Source organism: Rhizopus delemar, genomic scaffold, assembly GCF_000149305.1.
Source record: "Rhizopus delemar RA 99-880 supercont3.4 genomic scaffold, whole genome shotgun sequence".
Taxonomy (NCBI): Eukaryota; Fungi; Mucoromycota; class Mucoromycetes; order Mucorales; family Rhizopodaceae; genus Rhizopus; species Rhizopus delemar.
This window is the reverse complement of record NW_027137830.1, coordinates 2714264-2731841: the sequence shown is the minus strand read 5'-3', so window position 1 is coordinate 2731841 and position 17578 is coordinate 2714264. Positions and strand designations below refer to the sequence as shown.

General features: G+C 34.7%; 6 protein-coding genes across 6 annotated transcripts; 3 read left to right on the top strand and 3 right to left on the bottom strand.

The window, feature by feature from the left end:
* Positions 1–60: 60 nt before the first annotated feature.
* RO3G_06506 (uncharacterized protein) lies at positions 61–393 on the top strand (the record flags this gene model as incomplete). The annotated part of the gene is made up of 1 exon (XM_067661096.1): positions 61–393. One exon carries the CDS (start codon positions 61–63, stop codon positions 391–393), a length of 333 nt encoding a protein of 110 aa, XP_067517197.1.
* Positions 394–2004: 1611 nt separating this feature from the next.
* Positions 2005–2466, top strand: RO3G_06505 (30S ribosomal protein S8; the record flags this gene model as incomplete). The annotated part of the gene is made up of 1 exon (XM_067661095.1): positions 2005–2466. The coding sequence occupies one exon, from the start codon at positions 2005–2007 to the stop codon at positions 2464–2466; it is 462 nt and encodes a 153-aa protein (XP_067517196.1).
* A 376-nt stretch (positions 2467–2842) lies between these two features.
* RO3G_06504 (uncharacterized protein) lies at positions 2843–3871 on the top strand (the record flags this gene model as incomplete). The annotated part of the gene is made up of 2 exons (XM_067661094.1): positions 2843–3111; positions 3163–3871. 2 exons carry the CDS (start codon positions 2843–2845, stop codon positions 3869–3871), a joined length of 978 nt encoding a protein of 325 aa, XP_067517195.1.
* Positions 3872–6358: 2487 nt separating this feature from the next.
* On the bottom strand, positions 6359–8862 carry RO3G_06503 (uncharacterized protein; the record flags this gene model as incomplete). The annotated part of the gene is made up of 5 exons (XM_067661093.1): positions 6359–6946; positions 6999–7282; positions 7332–7479; positions 7536–8047; positions 8121–8862. The coding sequence occupies 5 exons, from the start codon at positions 8860–8862 to the stop codon at positions 6359–6361; spliced, it is 2274 nt and encodes a 757-aa protein (XP_067517194.1).
* Positions 8863–10078: 1216 nt separating this feature from the next.
* Positions 10079–14857, bottom strand: RO3G_06502 (uncharacterized protein; the record flags this gene model as incomplete). Its single annotated transcript, XM_067661092.1, has 2 exons — positions 10079–13248; positions 13372–14857. 2 exons carry the CDS (start codon positions 14855–14857, stop codon positions 10079–10081), a joined length of 4656 nt encoding a protein of 1551 aa, XP_067517193.1.
* Positions 14858–15541: 684 nt separating this feature from the next.
* On the bottom strand, positions 15542–16155 carry RO3G_06501 (uncharacterized protein; the record flags this gene model as incomplete). Its single annotated transcript, XM_067661091.1, has 3 exons — positions 15542–15741; positions 15842–15879; positions 16118–16155. The coding sequence occupies 3 exons, from the start codon at positions 16153–16155 to the stop codon at positions 15542–15544; spliced, it is 276 nt and encodes a 91-aa protein (XP_067517192.1).
* Positions 16156–17578: the final 1423 nt, after the last annotated feature.

Here is a 17578-nt window from a genome sequence, read left to right as displayed (position 1 = left end):
AAGCGTAGGTTTTGGTTAGATACGCTATTTTACATATGTATTTATCGCTTGTAGCTGATAATGACTTTTAAGAACTTGATTCTAACAAATGGACCCTCTGTAAAATTTATTTTCAAGAAAAAGCCCAAGAAAATTTCTCCAAATACTGATAAAGTACAAAATGCTCTGACTTCTAAAGACTTTGTTGAAGAAATTAAGAGCAATGAAGCTCTTGTTTGGGGTATTGATCAAGGCGTTACTGACATCTTTACTGTAGGTGGTTCTGGTTCTTCTTCTTCAAAGGAAAGGATTAGAAAGACATTTACTAAAGAATACTATCATACGTACAGCTTCAATCTTGCTACCCAAGAAGATTTTAGGTTTACTAGTGAACTATCTACCCTCAAAACATGAAATTTGATCAATTTCTCAAAGGCTGCTTCTATTAGACTAAGAACTACTATAACTACTATAACAAGAACAACTGGTAAGAGAGTTTTATTGAAGGACAATTATTTTATGCTCACAACGTATATGCTTAGGTTAATCAAGCTTAATTTTAAAAGTTATATCAAAAACCAAAAAGCTACTCATGAGATTGCCCAAAGAATACTTGATAGTATCAAGTACAGCAGTACTAGTTCTATTGGTGAAAAGAAACAACATTGTGACACTAAGCAAAAATGGGTCCTGCTTCCTACAAACGATAATAAGTCATCTATCTCTTGCAAGAAAAGAACAATTGTTTAAGAGGGCGGTTTCTTCTGTACATCTGTAAAAGGAAAACTTCCTGCTCTTATTAGAAGGATTCCGATTATCTTAATAAGATGTCAAAGGATTTACAAGGGAAACTAAGTTTGTCCATGTTGCTGAGGCTTTTACTAGTCAAACATGTAATCAACGTAAAACTAAAAACTTAACAAAAACTATTTTAGTCAGATCAAAATGAAAAGTACATGTCACCCTCAAGCTCAGCTCTTGTAGTACGGTATGTAATCGTCATGCTGCCAAAAACATACATTATGTTTTTACATACGTGCCACAACATAATAATGGAAGATCACCCAAATACATGAATCCCAGTACTTCTGAGGATTGTATGAGAACTCCACAGTGGGTTCTCAATCTTTACGTAGAGGGTAAGTTATATATAATGTTTTTTATAATAATCTTTTACTGACATTCATTTTATGTATTTATATCTTTTGGTGTCTTTCTTTTACTTTCACTAATTGTTCTATCTCAAACTACCTCAACATCCTCTTATCAATTGTTATCAAAATTTCACTACTTCGTTTCCAAAATTTGAAAAATTCAGTAAATGTTTGATTGGAGTTTGAAGGATTTTTAATCATTTTTTCCGGTAAAGAGGAAAAGCTTACATGTGGATATTCATAGGCAAGAAGTTTATATATATATACGTGAGAGTGAGAGTGAGAGTGAGAAAGTGATGTCTAAATATTACTAAATATGAGAAAATAGCTTTCCCTTAAAATAAGATCACCAAGTTAATTTAAAAGTAGAAAAGAGACATAATTCCATCTTCTATCTGCTTTACTCGATGGATTAAGACTATCTAAGCCAATATTTGTGCTATTTATACTTTTTGACAAACATAACTTGGTTAACAGGTTAATCACATCTTATTTTATTGCGTTTTATTTTTCACGAGGAAAAAAATATAAATAAAGCTCGTTTCAAGTTTATTGGAATAAAGCAGTTACATTCTTGAATTTTTTATATGCGAAGTTGAAAAACTAGTAAAGATAAATTGACTTGATGATGATGCTTTCCATTCTTTGAGACATAAAAGAATATTACTGAATGCATGATATCTTATAAGAATGTTTATATGTAATCTATCCATAGTCTGTTGATTTAAGAATCGTATCCATTACGAGCAGCAAAAAAGCAAATGTGGCTTATTACATACAAGCAAATGTGATTGGCTAAACTGACTTCTATTATTTTGCCTGGGCATATCATTTTTGGGACAACCCCGTCTCTTTCATTTTTTAATTAACAATGCCTCGTGTTTACGATCTTTGTGCAAGAGTTCAAAATGGCTTCCGCGCTAGACTTCAATCAATTGCGATACCAGAAACAAAGATGAATTTAGCTGTTTCCAACATTCTCTATAAGGAAGGCTTTATTTCTTCTGTTACTCGTGGTAATCATCTTGGCCCTGATCAAACCTATACCCCTACAACAAACGAAAATGTAGCCACTCGAAGACTTTGGCTCACATTGAAATACAAGGAAAATACACCTGCCTTGTCCAAATTTTCGGTCATCAGTAAACCTTCAAAGAAGGTTCACTTTACAGTAAACGAACTCAAGAATCTTGCTAATGGAAGAAGAGCACAATTCATTAAGCCGCTTCAACCTGGAGAGATTGCCATTGTCAGCACGAACAGAGGTGTTTTAGAAGTTCAAGAAGCAATTGAAAAGAACGTGGGCGGTGAAGTTATTTGTCGTGCTTCATAAGCTGTTTTTTACTATTATAATTTGTACCATATATTACTTTTTTTTTTTTTGAATAGATAGATTTTCACATTTGAATAAAAAGGGGGATTTCCTGTTTATTGAATTGACTTTATATTATATATCATATGATTGTTTGCTACTTGCCATTAACTAGTGCAGAAAAGGGCGTGTCTTTGTTTTAAACCTGCTAGTGTCAAGCATAATAAGAAATAAAAAAACACGTACAAAAAAAATATAAAAGAAGGCGCTAATGTTCTATGATTTCTTTTTTTTTATTCAAATAAAAATGTCTGTTAATAACGAACGTACTTGTGTAATTACTAATGGTGACTCTTATCTTGGCTTTGCTATTGCCTATCGCATGCTTCAAGGTAAAATGAAGGGTGAGAGATACTACTCTACAGGGGGGAGAATATGTGTCTTCTGTCGCAACTGCAGTGGTTATGATTTAAGCATTCTTCAAGAAATGGGAGCCATTGTGATAGAAGTCAACTATGAAGACGAAGAAATGTTGTGCAAGGCTTTGAAAAATGCCTATGTTGTTTCTATTATTCCTGAGCATTCCCATAATACTCTCAAGGAGGCTGAATGTATGATCAAGGCCTGTAAACGTCAAAACGTCGAGTTCCTTTGTATGCACTCAATGTAATGAAGAAAAACCTAAGTTATTAAATACTGATGTTGCATATGTATTAGTGTTGGTGTTGATCGTATCAGTAAGCAGGGATCCTCTAATGAGCAACAAGAATATCGCCATCTCAAACAAATCTATAAAATTGAAGAAAAGGTCAGGGAGACTTATCCTGAAAAGCATGGAATCATTCGTCATTCTATATTCAACCAGTTTCTTTACTTTATGGCACCTCAGATAGAAAACAAAAATGTGGTTGCCCTTCCTGCCAAGGAGAATGCTAATTGGGGCTCTGTTGATGTTAATGATGTACTTAATGCTATTTGTATGCTGGCTAAAGAACATGAAAAGCGCACCGATAGTACCTCTCTTCATAAGAAGCTCTATCAATTTACACCTAGTCGTATCATGACTTCCAAGGAAAACGTTCATGAAATTGCTAAAGGCTTAGAGCGTGCAGAAATCAAGTATGTGGAAATATCTGAAAGTGAAATGAAGAAGTACCTTCATCGTATGAAAGACGACAGTCGTTTCAAAGAACACCAAGGCCATCATGAAGGCGGAAGCTGGGATCATGATGGTCGATGGTCTATTCCCATTGGTAAATATCTCAATGATTGCGCAATTGAAATGATAATTGAGATCTGGTCTATGATCAACGCTGGCAAGCAAGATCTGCGTACGAATGATCTTAAGATGGTTTTGAATACTGAGCCTCGTACATTGAAGGAGTATTTTAAGAAAAATCGTAGCCAGTTCCATCAATTTAAATAAGTAGTGTGGCCCTACAATTGTGTTATGGATTTCTCTATAAAATTTGATATTACATGATCTTCTGAATAAATGATTATCTAGCTTGCGAATCTATTGCTTTTTATTTTTTCAAATCTATTCAAAGCATTTATAGAATGCATAAAATTTTCCTTAGTTACCTCGATGGACATTTTAAATACAATAAAAATACAGACAAAGATTTATATTTAAAATAACAATAATTAACATGTTCTCAAAAAGTCTTCCATTTTAAACAAAATTGTTTGAGTGAAGTGCTCAAATATGCATTCTTTTATGGGAGGTTAACTTAGAAAGTTAAATTTAAGAATACAAAAAAGAAACCGAAAATTAACACAATTAGGCTAACAATTTAGTATGAAATATAATGTGTAGTCCTAAATTTTAAGCAAAATCATATTTTCAAAACTTGTATATACCAGAAAGACACCTCTTTATAATAATATAGAGGAAGTTATACTTTTTTTAGTTTTTAAAGACTAAAAGACTTTGTTAAACGGAATTAACTTCGCAAAGGTAGAATTACATTATCTTTCCCTTTGACTTAAATATTTCGCGGAATATTCTCTGATGATTAGTACCAAGATGCTGCTGACAATTAATTTTCATTTACTTATTGGCAAAGACCAATTTCTGCTAAATATTTCAACACCGAATGCACTAAAAGAGAAAAAAAGAATAAAGAATTAAAAATACAATGACAAGGAAATACAATCAAAAAGAGCCTATAAAGCGACAACTTATCCTTTTACTCTTCTTCTTATGCAATATATAAATTCGAAGCATAGCCTTTTTTTTATCAATATGAATATAGCAAAGATAGTTTAAGAAAAATATGGTGTATTAAATTGCTGATCCTCACAAGCATTGCTTACCTAACTCCACTTTATCAACTCAGCAATTAATTATCCAATCACTATACGCACGGCCTTTTTCGTACCTGAAAATAAAAGATAAAAATGGCCAGAGTATTCATGCTTTCCGCATTCATTTAATAAAAAAAAAAAGATTGTCAGATAAACGGAAAGTAAATAAAGCATTTATTTCGATCCTAAAGCTTTTTCTATTGCATGAGGAACTTGCTTATGCTACACAGTCTTTGCCTTTTTGTTTTAATTTCATCTTTTAAAATAAATTGACAAACAAGGTAATTCATTATTGCATATATTACATTTTTAAGCCTTCTCAGTATAGTTTGGGTAGTTAAAGAAGGATGGCTAACATATTCTCATATCTTCGCTTTTAGTGAATAAATTAGGTTCGTTTTTACTAGGATGGTAGTCCCTTTCATGCTTTTGTTTATACAAAAAGTTATTATATTGACTTTAAAGTTGGTAAGTTTTCATTTCCTATTTCTGCTTGTATAATTGCATCTTTTGGTGTTCATATAAATTAAAGTATGCTTCTGGAGTTTTCGCATTAATAATAGACATAAGTATTTTTACTACCAGATAGTGATATATTTTAGAATTGTATAAATGCACTTAGTGATCGCATGGATTCGCTAAATTATATTTAAAACAATCTATACATCCCCAAACCTGTATACTATGGACGTATTGGGATGACTACATCTTTTATGCAAATAGTCTCGACAAAGGAAAAGCCACAGCTACCTAGCAAATCTGTGTATAAGATTAGGAAAAAGAAAGTAATATTCCTACCTCTATTTAAGTAAGCACTGCTCATTTCTTTTAGAGACGTTCAACATGGGTTCGGAGAAAGTTTTCATGGTAATTCAACTGATAGAAGGTGGTGATAAATGACAAATGATTTTCAATCACTTTCATTTTTGTAATATTACTTTTTTTCTGTAAAATAAACGGCTTACGCCAGATCCCGATAATTATTATATTCTTGGATCTCAATGGAAATAGTCGTAGGGTATTTCAATATAAATTTTGGGCGAAACTTGTTATATGTAAAAGCAGGGTTTTGCAACCTTTTGCTGATACCTACATCATAGCAGACTTGGGGGGGGACTATTTTTTTTTATTAAACCACCAAGCAAATCATATGAGTACACTCATAGCATTTTACAAATATTTTATCAAGAGCAAAAAGATACATTCATTAACAATTATTTCAAGCGTAATTCTGAACGGCTCAGTCTGGATATAAAAAAGAATTTTTTTTTCAAACAAACAAACAAAAAAAAAGGACTTGTTCTTATTTTTAGGCTGACTATTACTGAACTGGAAGATAAGGTTTAGTATTTGAAAGTTACATTTATTCCTGTAAAAGCAACGTCATTATTGAATAAAGTATATAAGAACTGGCTCTTTTGTTTCTAGTTTGTTTATATGTAAAAAGTGTGTGAAAGCCAATGAATAAATTTATAGTACATAAAATTATCACTGATCTAGTTGAGTTAATTTGTAATTTCTTGATTATAAAGCAAATTTTATAATAAAAATAAACAGAGAAATGCATATTTTACTTTTTATTTTAAAACAAAGAGAAATCTGTCTATAAAGAGGTATCCATATCGTTTACGCTTGATAATGACTTACTATATGTATCTTGACCATATCCCAGTATCCACCACCAAATAGCTTCATAGCAAAAGACAAATTGCCTTAATGTCTGTACCATACTTAATCGCTGCTCACGGAAACGGGAAATCGTTTCCAACAAGACATCGGATTTCGTACCACAGTCTGTATGAGACAGTCGATAAAGTGTAGTATCAATTGCACAAAAAGCTCCTGATCTTCCACAACCAGCTGAGCAGTGGACGATCATTGGACCAACTATTGAATTCGATGCTGTATATCTCTTTTGCGTTTCATCCGCCATTTGAACAATCTGAAGCGTACCTAATGGATTATCAGGTACATTAAAGTCCATCCAACCAGTATAATGTAATTGAGTAATAATTCGACTCTCATCTTGCCTTGATATGGTTAAAGTCCTAATAATGATCATATCTTCTTCATTCATATTGTTTTCCAAGCCTTGTACGCGATGAGTAGATTCACTGATTAGTGTGACTGTAGTCTGACCATATTCAACAGGCTCGTTTAATATGTGGGGCCAATAACGATGGCATTTTATCTAATGTAGAATGAGATTAGATGTTTTTTCTTAAAATTAAAACAAAACATACTTTATTCATTTCTTCTTCTTTTGTTAGCATTACTATCACTCGAGAATTTTGCTCCCAGACGATTAGCCAAAAATCATTGAATGTTGCAGGTAATGGACCCTGAGTTGAGATGTAGCGACGATAAAGTGATTTGCTTTCGTCCTCTTTCATAAGCCTAATGCAATTTGTATCCACTGTTTCCGGCCTTGCATCTGAGATGCCTTCGTCGCTATCAATATACTGAACATAACTTGCATTGATATAATCTGAAGACTGAGTGTTTTGTATCTTTACTCTTGTATATTCTACAATGAGTTATTAATAATACTCCTTTGTATTATTTTTATCGTATACCATATGGCCAAATATTTGTGTATCTGTTTAATGCTCCCATTTCAATACCAGCGACAATGCTAAATGGAAACTCAGTTAGATTGCTTGTGTGTTTTGAATGAAAATGCATAATATTTTGAAGTCTTCTCTGCTCTGTTCTTTCTAATTTCTGCATGTAAAGATATAATTAGCTACAAAAACAAAACTTGGAGCAAAAAAGCTCACCTCATAGCTTTCCGCCAGTAACTTTGGACCTTCTGCTTTGATAATATCTCGAAGCCAAATAGGTGCCTTGAAACAACCTTGATGCTCACTATCCATTTCGCAACCTGGAATACTTCGTGGTGTTTTGCTAATTTGAATATGGTCGTCATTATTGGGATCTATGCTACATCCAGGTGGCAATTTGACAGGAAATCGTTCTCGAATAGGTCCGTGTGATAATTCAATGTTTTGACGAATATTTGAAAAGAAAGGATTGAATGCTTGGTTATTAAATTGTGGCATAGGTGCTGTAAAGGGTCCTATCACGGGTGTGGCCATAGGTAAATTATTCAAACGAAGCGTAGGACGTCGACTTCCATTGCTACTCAAATTGAGGGTAAAATCAGTCGTACTGCCTATTGTTGTTGGTGGTCCAGTAGGTATAGAACCATTCATAGATCCTGTCGTTGTAGGGCTACCTGAATTGGACTCAATTTGTTCCTTGTATTGTTCAGAAAAGGAATCAAAGCCACCTGCAAATAACAATTAAATTTTATTTGTCCTTTTATTTTCTTTCTTTTTTTTTATTTATTTATTTGCTTTTACCTTTTAGATAATGCAGTTTTCCTTTGTATCCTGATTTGATCAGTTTTGCACTTAGATAAGCACTAGCATTGTTTTCCTGTAAAATCTGTGATTGTTGGTCATAAAATATGATATAATCAGCAGCTTGCCAAGTTCTTAGTTTCTCTCGAGCTCCATCAAGCACGATGGCCTCATAAACTTTATCCAATGTAAAAGTAGGGCGTTTCAATATAGTGTTTGGTATAGATATATTAATAGAGTTGCGAATTTTTGAATGAGAAAATTGGACAAAAGAGCGAACGTCCAAGATGAGTAGTGAATTAGATTTTTGCTTATACTTGTTTAGTAACTCATTAAGTTGGCTTGAATCAATAGATGTTATAAAAGAAAGTGGGTCCTTTTCATTATGTATTGCTGTTGCTGCTGACTTATGGTGAGACTGAGGTTGTTGTTGTTGTTGCAACATCTGTCTACGATTAGCAAGTGAGCCCATCTTTAATGTAGGTCTTTGTTCGCTGGTGGGACTATTAAGTATAGTTGGTTGTGAGGCTTGTCGAGCTTGAATGGCATTTAAAAACTCTTGATGAATACCAGGATTAATAGGAGCGGTGTAATATGGAGTGCTAGAGCCAGAAGAATCGCTATTGATATTATTGCTAGAACTATCTGCTAGTGACAGCATATTGGGCATAGTAAGGGGTGTAAAGTAGGCATCGCTTGCTTGGCCCCCTCTATGTGTAGGTGATTCAAAAGTCAAGCTCATTTTACGAAATATAAAAAAGGGAGTTTATTGTGACAGAAAGAAGGAAAAGCTAAACTAGACTTCTTTTTTAAGGCCCAGACTCTGTGTTTTGTGTAACTTTGCATTTCGTCATAGCGTTACTGATAATGGAAATGGTAAAGATTTTTCACCAGTTTTAGTTCTTATTTTGAATTTATGCCAATCAATTGGCTTTTCTGTTTGGTTGACACTAGTTAAAAACGCATCATAGAAAAAAGAAATGCAAATACTGTGTTTCAAAACAGGTTTTACGCATAAAGATTTGTTTGGGTACTTTTTTTTTTTTTTTAACTTTGCTAGTTCGCACTCGACTAGAGCATGGATTAATAATCAATCAGGTCATTGCTTTCTAATTCAAAGCACTAAAGATGTCCATAGCGAATGCTTACGACAAATGTATGATGCATACAAAAGAGTCTGAATCAAAGTTATGCGTCATCTGTGGTATTTGTGTATTATCTCGTAAGAATAAAAAAGACTATAAAATTCAACGAGACTGAAAAAAGTTATATCTTTATTTAATATTATAATGTCTGGTATTTATACTATTTTCATGGAGGTTTAATTAAATCCTTTTCAAGATACTTTAATTAATTATAACTGTAGATCTAGTGTCAATAAGTTTTAATGTGAGGATCTGTTCCTGGTTATGCAAGTGGACTGTTTTATAATTATTTCTTAAGTAGATCTGATCTTTCATTTATGTTGCATTGCATCAGGAGTTATATTAAAAGCTTGCATTGAGTTAAAGGAGTGGAATTAGTTATGACCGAACAATAGAGAAAAGACTGTAATAAATCTTTGTAAAGCATTCATTACTCTGATTTCTTATAAATTGAATATGAATCATGTTTAAAGTATGTTGGGATACGACATTGCCCCCTTCCAGGTCATAACTACTTCTGGATTTAGATTCATGAGTGTTCAATTGTGAAGACGAGTGTAAGTGAAGTTCTCTGTTTTGTAATATTGAGCAAAGCAATATGTTATGGCAATAATGTAATTCGTAAGTGCATGTTATAAGAATGTATAGGTAGCAACATGTGAAAGGTTTTTTATGTTGACGATTCTACTTGTGAATGAACTGTGGATTGAATGTAAATTGACATTGTAGATTGGATTATTGGAAGTTTTTGAATTATTGAAAGGTAGCGTAAGGCGTTGAGATAATACGTAATAAGATGAATTGCAGTCACGGTTAATTTCTTGCTCTTTTACGGCTTGAATTGTCGTGAGTTTTTCTTGGTCTTTTTTCACTTGAATTAGGTTCAACATTATGTTGTCCATTTCGACGATTCCAGTATTTTAGTATCGGTCTGTTGTCGTGAAAGTGTTTTTCAGGTTCCCAAGTATCATCTTTCGCATCATAGCCTTTCCAACGTACCAAGTATAACCAGTTACCAGGAGTGCCTTTGTGGTCAATTACGGCTTCGACATCATATACCTCAGATTGTTCTTCTGATATTACTTTGATATGCGAAGGTGGAATATTTCGAGGTAAAAGTGCGCCAGTACCATCAACTAGGATATAGCTTCCTCCTTGGTTCTTTCTGACAATTGTATAATTTCCAATGTAGAGTGGATCTGTTTTTGCAGTTCGGTTTATATTCTTGATCATGACTTGACTACCAGATGGTATTTCCTTGATAATTCGATGAGATTTGTTAAACTTGTTTTCGGCAGCAGTTTGAGAAGTTTTGATTTTCTCGCGAATAGCTGGTAAAACAGTGTTATTAAATTTCGTAATGTGTCCATTAAACTGTTTTCTTGTTTCATTATAGTTTGTAGGAATTGACACGTCACTATAGTCCTTGAATTGATTTGGACGTCTAGCAAACATCAGTGAAAATGGTCTTGTGTCGTGTAAGGCAGTTGGCGTGTTATTTAGAGCTTCTTGGGTACTGTCAAGGTATAAGTCCCAGTCATCGTTCTTGCCTTGAAGTCTTTTATATATTATATTCTTTGTCTTTCCAACCCAACGTTCTGCAATACCATTGCTTCGAGGGTGATATGCTGTTATAAGACGATGATCGATACCAGAAATTTCAGTGTATTTACGGATGATATCATTGACATATTCAGTTCCATTGTCGCTTTGGATAATCTTTGGACGACCGAAAAGTGATAGTATGTTTCTTAATGCGAGTGCGATAGTATGTGAAGATTTATCAGGCATTGCTTTGAGTACGCAAAATCTTGTGAATACGTCTACTACAACTAGAATGTAATTGTTTCCTTGAATTGATGTAGTCATAGGTCCGGCAGTATCGATACAGATATGATCCCAGGGTGCATCAGCATAGATTGACGATAATGGATGATATCCATGTTTGGCAACATTAAACTTTTGACAATCAGGGCAGCTGTTGATACAATCTAATGCATCTTGCTTTAAGTTTGTCCAATGGATTCCCTCACTGTGTAGAGTGGTAACCATTGCTTGTGAGCCTCTGTGTCCTTCAAGATGGGTTTTGAGTAATAATTCTTGCCGTTCTTCTGGTGCTGGGGTTACAAGATCATCAGACATCATCATGCGAGTAGTCATATTTGTGTTTTTGGAATTAGCTATGTGAGGTGTGATCCAGGTTTTATGTTGGTTTTTATCCCCTACCAGCGTTCTTTCGGATTCGAAAAGACGCGATAACATATCTGGTAGTACGTTTTGAATGCCAGGTCTGTGTATGATTTTGAAGTCATAATCCAATATTGTGTCTAACCATTGTATCATCATAGAATTGGCGACAGGTTGAGTGTGGATGTAAGTAAGGGCTTTGTGATCCGTGTAAAGAGTGAAAGGATTACCCCATAAAAATGGATGAAACTTCTTGAGAGCAAAAACAATGGCAAGTAGTTCTCGTTTAGTAGTTGAGTAATTTTTTTCAGATGTAGACAAAGCACGAGCCATGAAACCAAGATGACGGATTTGCTTATCAATGATCTGGTAGAGAACAGCACCAATGGAATAATTACTGGCATCTGTTGCAACATAGAATGGCTCATTGAGATCAGGATGATATAAGACTGGAGCAGAAGCAAGTAGCTGTTTAATTTTTGTGAATGCGTCGTCTTGTTCTTGATCCCAAATTTTGCTGGTGAGCTTGCCTTCAAAACGCAATTTATCCAATGGAGCTGTAACTTCGGATAGATTGGGCAAGTATTTCCTAAAGTAGTTTACCAACCCTAAGAAGCGTTGAATGTCTTTCCCTGTGGATGGCTTTTCCCAAGAAAGTGCGTTTGTAACCTTGCGTGGATCGAGTTGAGATCCTTTGGCATCAACACAAAAACCAAGTAGGTAAACAGATGTTTGAGCAAAGTGACATTTGTCAACATTCAGGATTAAGTTAACATTGGTGAGCTTCTTGATGACATTTTGTACATGAGTAATATGTTCTTCATAAGATTTAGAAAAAATGATAATATCATCCACAAATGCAAGAGCATAAGGAACATCAGCTAGGATAGAATTGATAACTCTTTGATAACGTGAAGCAATATGCTTGAGACCAAATGGGCAACCTTTGAACATGTATTGTTGACCTTGAAAGGTGAAGGTTGTTTTGACACGATCAGGTTTGTATATTTGGAAACGATGAAAAGCTTGTCGTAAGTCTAAAGTAGTGAAAATAGTTGAACCTTGAAGTTGATCAAAAATTTCATCAATTTTAGGTATAGGTTGTTTATCATTAGATATCAAAATAGAATTCAGCAGACGAGGATCTAGACATGGTCTATAACCTGTGAGATTTCCATGTAAATCCTTTTTGGGTGCCAAAGTGAGAGGAGAATTCCATTCTGAACTTGGTGGAGCATATTCAATTACTTCATCTTTTAACCATGTATCGACACATTCTCGCATTACTGGCATCAGTTTGAGTGGAATACGGTAAGGTGATCGATAGGCTGTTTTGTTCTTTTCTGTATCAAGATGAATAATTGATTCAGGTACTGTGCAAAAACTATTCTTTGGTATCTGTGCATTTTGATCAAGATCAGGTTTGACTGCAGCCATAAAATTAATTTGTTGATCAGTGGTACCATAAGGGGCATTGTTTGGTTCAGGAGTATCATCGATTTCTTCTTTTGCAGCAGGTTTTTTGTTTGGATGTTTTACAGCTAAATTTGTTATTAAAATATTTAATTTAGGCATCAAATCTAAACCAATGACAGCATCTGTATCAAAGGAAAGTGGAAGAACTTCGAAAATATGTGATGTGTGAATGAGAGTATTATCGTTATCACCATAAATTAAGCTTAAAGCTTTAGAAGTTGTACCAAAACGTTTACTCTTATTATCGTTTGTAGCAAAAATAATAGAACCAGAAACGTTATTATTTATATTAATGTTATTTTTATTAGCGAATGCAATATCTATCGAGCTAAAAGAAGCACCAGAGTCCACAAGGGCAAAGGTGTCGATGTTTTCTATAGTGATAGGTACATACAAAGAATGGTTAGTTTTCACTTCATTCTATTTGCTAGTTTTTTCCTTACAGTCATAGTTTGTAGGCAAGCTACTAAGATCTATGTCCATACTGCCGTGGCTGTGCTCTTGATCATTCAAGTTGACAGCGGCAGGTAAATGTTTACTTCGATTGTGAGAACCAGAGAAACGAGCAGAACGGAAAGCTTTAGTTGGTCCATTGAACCTCTTGACTTTATCTTTGCTGCATGTAGCTGCATGGTCAGGACTCCATGGTACGTTGGCCGAACATTTGTAACAATTTTTCTTTGTATTTGATGCTTGTGGAGTGACGTTGGTGGCAGTAGTGGCAGTAGTGGCGGTATTGGCAGTGGCAATCCTTTTGAGGACTTTACACTGTTCAGTGGTATGATTACCATTACCATGAACAAGACATTTTGATTTGGGCTTGAATTGAGGTTGGCCTTGCTTGCTTGGACCACTAGCATTTTTGGGATTGTGCATCGACTTGTCAGCACCACTCACAAACGAAATTGGGTTCGCAGGCGATTGAGTTGTGATGTTATGTTTTGTAACACCAGCAGCCATGGCTTCATCATTGCAAATATTTGAGGAGATCACAGTACGAGCCTTGGCAGACACCTTACAAACAGAGTCTTGCTGATTCAAAGGTAAGTTTAGCAAGGAGCGGGACACTTCCTTATATAAGGCGAGAGGCAAAGCACGTTTGAACAAGGCAGCAGTTCTAATATCATCTTGCCATTTTGCTGCGCGTCTGATTCTTTGGAATCGGTCAGTAAAAGCCTCGATCGACTCGTTTTGCTGCATTTTGATGGTCAAGAGTTGATCAATACTGTTTAGCGTCTGAGCGACATCTTGGGTGGCGTACGTATTGATGATGATAGACCTAGCCTCATCCCAGTTCAAGCTTCGACCTTTTAGCACCTCATTAAACCAGGATCTTTGGTCTCTATTCATTTTGATTGGAACCAAGCGCATCCAGTGTTGATCGATTGCAAGTCCGTTGGAACTTACAATTAATGCAAATGTGTCCAGGAGATCTTCTACTGAATCATGAACCTCTACGTCCGTTCTCCACACATTACCAACCCATTGCCATGTAGGAAGATCATTGGGAATGAAATGATCAAAGCGGTTTGACGACTGGTTAATGGATTGTTGAGTTGTTTCAATCTTGGGAGGGTCGCAATAGGTTTGAACTTCCAAAAGGTACTTGATACAGTTTGCAATGTGTGATGCTTCATTGCGAAGGCTTTCCAGTTGATCCATAGGTAAATGGTTTGATACGCCTCTAGCAAACCTTTGTGATACTTCTTGAAGTTGCTGGCGAAGTATAGTCAAGGAATCAGTGTTACCAATACCCAGGAGACTATCATCAGCTGTCTCCATCATGTCAGCATCGTTTTGGTAAGGTAAAACCGGTTCAGTTGCTTCTTGACTTGATGAAGAACGGATATCAGCAGGAACCATAGGGCTAACATCTTGAGCGTTGTTGATGGTGTTGATTTCCATAGGTAAGTTATTTTGAGCGGCCATTTTAGAAAATTGATAGAGCAATAAAATTTAGAATTCGTTGAAAAAAATGTATTATCTCGTAAGAATAAAAAAGACTATAAAATTCAACGAGACTGAAAAAAGTTATATCTTTATTTAATATTATAATGTCTGGTATTTATACTATTTTCATGGAGGTTTAATTAAATCCTTTTCAAGATACTTTAATTAATTATAACTGTAGATCTAGTGTCAATAAGTTTTAATGTGAGGATCTGTTCCTGGTTATGCAAGTGGACTGTTTTATAATTATTTCTTAAGTAGATCTGATCTTTCATTTATGTTGCATTGCATCAGGAGTTATATTAAAAGCTTGCATTGAGTTAAAGGAGTGGAATTAGTTATGACCGAACAATAGAGAAAAGACTGTAATAAATCTTTGTAAAGCATTCATTACTCTGATTTCTTATAAATTGAATATGAATCATGTTTAAAGTATGTTGGGATACGACAATTTGCCAATAATAAAAGAATAAATAAATAAATTTTTTGAAGCTTAATTTCTCTTTCAATCTTTTATATCACCTACAGACTCTCTCCTGGAAAAACTTATACTACATATACAAGATAACAAACACTAATAATGACATAAATTATTCAAGTTATCAATTTGGGAAAGCATATTTCTGCCAGTCAAAAAGCTCAGCCTCAAGAGTTTCAAGTCCATCAAGAAACAATTCCTGCAACAAGATCTAGATTCCAAAGACGGCATAAGATTTCCAAATTATTGTCAACCAATGGCAGCACTTGATCCAATACTTTGGTTACCAATAACAGGAACAGAACGAATCTGATACGCAAGATGGCGCCTTGGATGGTTTCCTGGTGACAAGCCCAAACCTTGACCCCTCCATCCGAATCAGACACTGACAAAAAAGCATGCAACTCAGCATCTCAATATGCGTAACCAACTACAGTTGCTTAGTATCATTGAACATTTCCTGTCGTTTATTCTAAATCTTTTACCAACAAATATTCCTCGTTCAAATCGGGCAATTGTCCCACTGATTCTTCGCTAGCCAACCATATGTTCTCTCCTATTTGAACTGGATCATCTTCATTATAATGTTGATTTCCACACATGGTCAGCTTCTTGTGAATAGACTTTCAAAACGTTAAGTATAATATCACCATTCACATATTGTTCTATTGGCCTTTTTTACTCTTGATCCCAAAAGGCCTTTCTTGTTTCTTTTGAAATTGATCTAGTCTGGGTGATCAGATGTAAAAAGCATCACGTACTCAACCAGATTTAATAAATAACTAGAACAATTGTACATTAACTGACTTGTCTTTTTTTTTTTTTCTAATAAGCCGTTTTATCAGAGCGTTGGCTCTTTTGATCTGTTTATTACATATATGAGGAATGGTAGGTGGCACGAAATTGAAAGCAGGCTTTATGAAAGGTTGAAAATTGCTATCAGAATCTTCTCGAACACGAGCTTTTTATAAAGTCACTTGAGAAGCTGAAGCGACTTGTGCTGGGAGAGAAGCATCGACTGCCATACAAGTATGATTTTGGCCTTATTCTATTGACTGACAGTGACTTCATATAACAAGTTTTATTTACCTCTTGGTTTTTTAGATGATGAACCCTCCTGATCTGAAGGGTCCAACCTAAGCTTCTTTTTTCACTTCATCTGTATTATTCCGTACTCTTAAATAAGAAAAGTAAATAAGATACTTACTGCTCATGAAGATTGATAAGGAAGAAGAAGAGTGAGAAAAGAAATATGCATTTAGCTACGTTGTCTACTTAATTTATCAAAAGAGGATCAAACACAGGTTCTTCATTAAAGAAAAGCGCATAATTGATTTCATAACATTGGGAAGAATCCTAAAAGATACAATGCTAGAGATAAGATGGGTTAGGGGTTGGCGCTATTGTCAAAAGCAGCATATACCTTTTCCAAAAACTCTGATCATATTTTTCTAGAAATTAGATTTTAGACATTTAAAAAGCCTATTCAACTTTTCTCAATAAAAAAAAATTCACATGCAATCAATTTTTATTCATAAGGTTCAATCATGGTTCTTTCCGCTATTAATCACGACATTACTAGCAAGGCTAATAATCCTCCTGGGGTAGCCGATTCTCGCCATAATCCTAACAACAAACCGTTTGAATTCAAAACATGGGCGCAAACAGTTAAAAACCAAAAATGAAGTGTATCATTTCACAACAAGTCAGATGTTAATAACGTAGCTAATCTGGAAAGTCAAACAGTTTTTCTTCAAGCTATTGATAAACACTCCATCGTTATTGCCGCTTCAGAATTTGGAGGCTTGAATTTTAAAGATAGAAGTCTTAACCTTGTACTCAGAGACCAATTTCCTAAAGGCATAGGCCTTAGGGAAAGAAAAGTTGGTAGAGTCCATCAGTACATTGAGCTTAATTTTGATAATGAAGAAGATAAGATGGAAGCATTGAATAAGGAACTTTTGATTCTCGGTAGAAAAATCAAAGTACAAGCAACGATGGATAAAAATTCGGATGTGATCAGAATAGGGATCACCAATATTCCTTATGAAAAGGATGACAAGTTGAAACCGTTGATGATTCAGTTATTTGAGAAGTATGGGAGCATTTTGGAAATAGGACTCCATCATACAGTGGATGGTGGTTCTGCAAAGACGCGTTGGATTCACAAAAGATGGTAGGAGTCTTTGGGTTACAAATCGTTGGCAGAACCATCACTTTTT